Below are 5,000 nucleotides of genomic sequence, written 5' to 3'. Positions count from 1 at the left end.
TGTATTTTATTGCTCTCTTATCCTTCTTCCCTCCTCTTGAGAATCCCATTAATGCTGAAAGTCACAAAGATAAAAATATACTAAGCAAAGGGGAAGGAAACTTATATACCAAAGATACCAGTACACAAACACACAAATATAGGCAAAGATAAGCACATCTACGTACTCACATATACAAGCCTGTGTATGCAAAACAAAGAAACAAAACACACACACACACACACACACACACACACATGTACACATATATACAAGTACACATATACACACGCACACACATGCCAAAACACTCACAGAATTTGGTGGAGGTGTCGAGTGTGGTGGAGGAGGTATGGTTGAGGGCGAGGTCTTTCAGGTACTCAAGCCGGGTGCGCGTGGCCATGGCTGCAAACTTTTCCGACCTTAGGGCTGCAATCTCACCATTGATGGCTGAAGGGAGGGACAGAAGTAGTTAGATAAACAGGAAGTGCATGAAAACAGTTGCATAAATAGACAAGAGACCTATCTATATCAGCAAGCTTTTCAGAAGATTCTTTATTGCGTTGGCAATGAATACATAGTGGAGGGGAGGGGAGGGGATAGTAGAAAGGGGAGGAGAGAGGGGAGGGGAGAGGGGAGAGGGAAGGAAAGAGAGGAGATAAGAGCAAAGGAAATATCTTTATTTAACCTTATTAAATGCCAAGAGCTAGAAGCTTACCCTTTGCTATTAGGAACTCTGCAAATGTTTTTGACTTGGGGAATGTGGCTCCCTCAGTCATCATGGGTCCAAACATTGGCACATCTCGAAATCTGCTCACAGTCACACTGGAGGGAGAAATAATTTCAGAAAGAGGTTAATAAAGAAAGTGTAGTTTAGGACCCATCTACATTATTTTCAAAGATGTGAATAAATATACTCCCAAAAACACCTGTTCTGTGCAGTTAATAAAAGTAGCAATTCAATAAAGAAGACTCATACCTATACTGTGTATTTTCTGAGCAAGGGTTGACAGCCTGCACCACAATGAAAACATGCTGGAAGTGGCTGCGGATGTGCTTTGGGCTGAAGGGGGGAGCACCTGGCTCCTGGAAGATAATCGTGACGATATCGTTGCCAATGTGTCGTTTCCGAAGAAGCTGCTTGCGGTTATTTGGGGTGAAGGGGAGGAGCGTTGACACGTGGAACATAACCTCCAAGTCACGATACTGGGTATACACACTGTACAAACCTGTGGAGTCCGCTGCAGAAAGAGAGAAATCAAATCCTTTATTTTTCACTAATCAACATCTTACTCAAAAAACTCTTTCACAATAAGATATTAAACTCAAAACACTTCCTTCTTCGAGGAGAATTACTCTCAACTATGATCAAGAGAGACAAGCTTACTCTTCTTGTCAAGTCCGCCTCTGTATTTGTCGAAGTCTTTTAATCTGACACGTTGGCCTAGAGTCTCCAGGAATTCTGAAAATGCAGGACCAGCAGTCTCGTTGTTGTACATCTCCTCCTCTGTCGTTTGACCAGCTCGGCAATACAGGACTCCAATCTTTTGGGAAGAAAGATCATATACCAATGTTCAAGATTTGTGTATAGTATGTTTATGTTTAATGATCTAAGAGCATATGAGACTTCATGTATATATATCTAAATAGTTCTTTATGTACCTAAGCACATCAGACTTTGTTACAAGCTACCATTTCTTTTACTCTAAAGTCTGTAGTCTATATTAAAAAAATAAAAATAAATAAAAATGAACAAATAAATAACAAAAATAATAACAAACAAGAATTGACACTCCCCAAATCCTAAAAAACAAGTTTCACACTCACCTTAAATTTCTTGTGTACCCCTAATTCATCCAGTCTCAACAAAGCCTCTTCTGTCTGTGAGGTAGCATGTCCCAGGCGAAGGCATCCAACTGATAGCTGTGGACAAACATACTCCAGGACCTCACGCACTCCCGGGCCACGACCTTTTTCTCCCCCTGGACGGCCTAGGCTCTCCTCTAAAACTGTTCCTTGGCAACTGAAAAGCTAAAGAGAAGAAGTGAGATGTTAACATATGAAAATTGATCAACATTGTGTCTGGATTAATCCTTTGAATTACATGAGCCTTTCCCCATCCTCTTCATATGAGAAATGGAGATTAAACAAATTTCACTTCAAGACTAAACATTTTAAAATTATGGAATAATAATCTTCAATTTCACAATTGCAACACTAGAGTAGGAGAGTCATGACAAATTGAAAAGACAATTAAGAAATGTAAATGATCTGCCAAAGGATAACAAACTTTAAAACCAAGTAATAACATTCCCAAAATACCTATGTATCTATTTTTATTACATAATGAGCTTGTTAAAACTATAAACTTAATAGTACAAAGTTCACAAGCAGAAACACATTTTGTACTCAATTGTAATCTGATATTAGTAACAGGAATATCTCAGTCTAGCTGTCCTTCAGTGCTTATAAAAATATAAATAAATAAATAAAAAATAAATAAAAACTTGCATTATATCATGAGCTTTAGTGCCATTTCAAATCAAACAAAAAATTAGACTGGAATTCCAGCACTGCTGTATCAAATAAAATAAAAAAATAGATATAACAATTTGTTTGATTTGCCAGAAACAAATAATCCAACATATTCTCCTATCTAATATATTAATACGAACAGAAAAAAAAATCACTTTAATAAGCAACTATACCATCACCTCTCTATCATACACCATGCAATCTCCTCATCTGCCTGTACCCACCGCACCCTTTCCCATCTGCTTGTAATTATCTCATGAAACCCCATTAACCCTATTCTTTAAACAATCATGTTATTAAAATGCTACAGGAGTCATCACAGGGCTGCATACAGGTCCCATTTTCACCTTCACTCAAGAGGCAATAGTAGCTAATAGGTTACTTCATAATTAGTTACTTGTGTCATTATACAGTTACTTTTTATTGCACTGAAGGGGGTCTTAATCAAAATTTCAAACAATAATTTCTCTCCTGCATTCTAGCATAACTTATAATAAAAGCATGATCCTAATTAACAACCTGTTATATCATCTCTGCATAACACTTAAAGACACACATTAACCATTCCTTCTTGCATAATGCAGTCATGAAAGCACTCTGAACATACAGCAGCCAAACATGAAACCTCCACATCATAGAAAACAGCACTAAACTCATTCTAGCTCAAAAATTTCCACTAATAATTGACTCATTCTAGACCAAATTTTCCACTAACTCTTGGACTCCTGGACCAAAATTTCCACCAACATTTGACTCATCCTGGACCAAAATTTCAACTGACACTTGACTCATTTTGGACAAAAAATTCAATTCAAATTGACTCATAATGGCCCAAATTTTCAGCTAACACTTGACTCTTTCTAGACCCAACATTACATTAATAGAAGACATTCCAGCACAGATCTATCAACACTTCATTACCTCTGAAGTTCTGACTATTATTCTATACTGGTAGGTAGGCAAGCTGTGGGCACTGTCAGTTGCATCTTCCACTTTCTCTCTTCTTATACTGACTGCTACAGGGCCTAAGGAATCATCGACCCCAAGCCAGTTCTGATGCTCTGTAAGGGATTTGAGATTTTTTAAATTAAGAATTTCCAACTTGAAACTCAAAACTCTAACTTTCTGTAAATACAATTGCATATACATTAGAACTGACATAAAATGATCATTCTACAATATGCCTTACTGCTCTAGGCTATACTCCACCATTCCAATCTTGTTTTATGATCAAGACTTTTATTTATTTCACAGTTCTTCATTAACCCTTTAGAATGTATAACAAATTTTTAATACCAACTTTATCATCATAACATTCAACCAAATATTAATAGCTATATCTATATATTATCAATAATGATAATCATTTCACATCACAGAGCATCATGCAATCTACAAACCTTGTCCACAGAAATAGCTGCGGTAGTAGCCCGCCCCCTGGTCAACTGCCTCTATCGTGTAGGGACTTCTAACATAGGGGCAAAGGGTTGTCCTCCAGTGGGACTGGCCCATGGAAGGTTCCAAGAGGCCGATGGTGGTTGCAGCAACAGAACGATAAAGAACAGGTGGGTCAGTTGAAGAGCCAGATCTCGTTCCACAGCCCCAGTCTCTGCTTAGACTCACGACCCGTTCACTCTCCCCCCCAAGCTCATTCCGAAAGAAGGGGCAGCTGAAACAGAGGGACTTAATGAACATGGTTTCATGAGAAATCAATACCCATAATCTAATGCATTAGCACAAAGTTATAACTTACATTTAAGCAATTAAATACCTTCATCCTCATCAAAAGGATCATAATGAGAAAATCAATCAAATAAAACACATCCAACTGCTTTATCCTAAAGGTAAACATCCTCTTAATCATATAGTAATTTTCCAAGCCTGAAGGCAGGTTCATAATACCATCCAATAAAATCCCTCTTTGAAGGGCTTCTTCTCAGACCAAGAGAACCCTGTGGCTGCATGACATTCTTTGGGCTTCTTATGTTGCAGGAACCCATGGGAAAAGGAAATCTATAACCTAAGCATAATCAACATGCGTGTATGAATTAGTGCACTTGGGTTATATTATTTCATCTTAATGCAAATAAAAGACATCAACAAACTGCATATAATAACAACAAAAATATATATATAATAATGCTTCTATCCACATAAATTTACACATTATTTCAACGACTAATCTATTAACATATGAGTCATAAAATCAAAGAAACTTTGATGATGATGAATAAGAGATTAGGTGAGAAGAGGAGAGGAGAGGAGAGGAGAGGAGAGGAGAGGAGAGGAGAGGAGAGGAGAGGAGAGGAGAGGAGAGGAGAGGAGAGGAGAGGAGAGGAGAGGAGAGGAGAGGAGTGAGGAGAATGGAGAGGAGAGGAGAGGAGTGAGGAGAGTGGAGAAGAGAGGAGAGGAGTGAGGAGAGTGGAGAGGAGAGGAGAGGAAGAGAAAAGAGAGGAGGAAAGGGGAGAGGAGAGGAGAGGAGAGGA

General features: G+C 38.3%; 1 protein-coding gene across 6 annotated transcripts in view; it reads right to left on the bottom strand.

Annotated features, from left to right (window-relative positions):
- The window catches only part of LOC113821102 (signal-induced proliferation-associated 1-like protein 1), a 46,364-nt gene that overhangs the window by 20,066 nt on the left and 21,298 nt on the right, over positions 1-5,000 (bottom strand). For all 6 annotated transcript variants that reach the window (XM_027373544.2, XM_027373550.2, XM_027373549.2 and 3 more), the window contains exons 3-10: positions 3,915-4,183; positions 3,436-3,575; positions 1,807-2,010; positions 1,367-1,523; positions 959-1,220; positions 698-804; positions 295-429; positions 1-54 (exon numbers count right to left, since the gene is read on the bottom strand). The exon at positions 1-54 is cut by the window's left edge and continues 71 nt beyond it. In XM_027373544.2, coding sequence (XP_027229345.2) covers positions 1-54; positions 295-429; positions 698-804; positions 959-1,220; positions 1,367-1,523; positions 1,807-2,010; positions 3,436-3,575; positions 3,915-4,183 — 1,328 coding nt within the window. The remainder of the gene's footprint in view (positions 55-294; positions 430-697; positions 805-958; positions 1,221-1,366; positions 1,524-1,806; positions 2,011-3,435; positions 3,576-3,914; positions 4,184-5,000) is intronic.

Source organism: Penaeus vannamei, chromosome 37 (genome assembly GCF_042767895.1).
Source record: "Penaeus vannamei isolate JL-2024 chromosome 37, ASM4276789v1, whole genome shotgun sequence".
NCBI classification, from domain to species: domain Eukaryota; kingdom Metazoa; phylum Arthropoda; class Malacostraca; order Decapoda; family Penaeidae; genus Penaeus; species Penaeus vannamei.
This window is presented reverse-complemented; position numbering and strand designations above follow the sequence as displayed.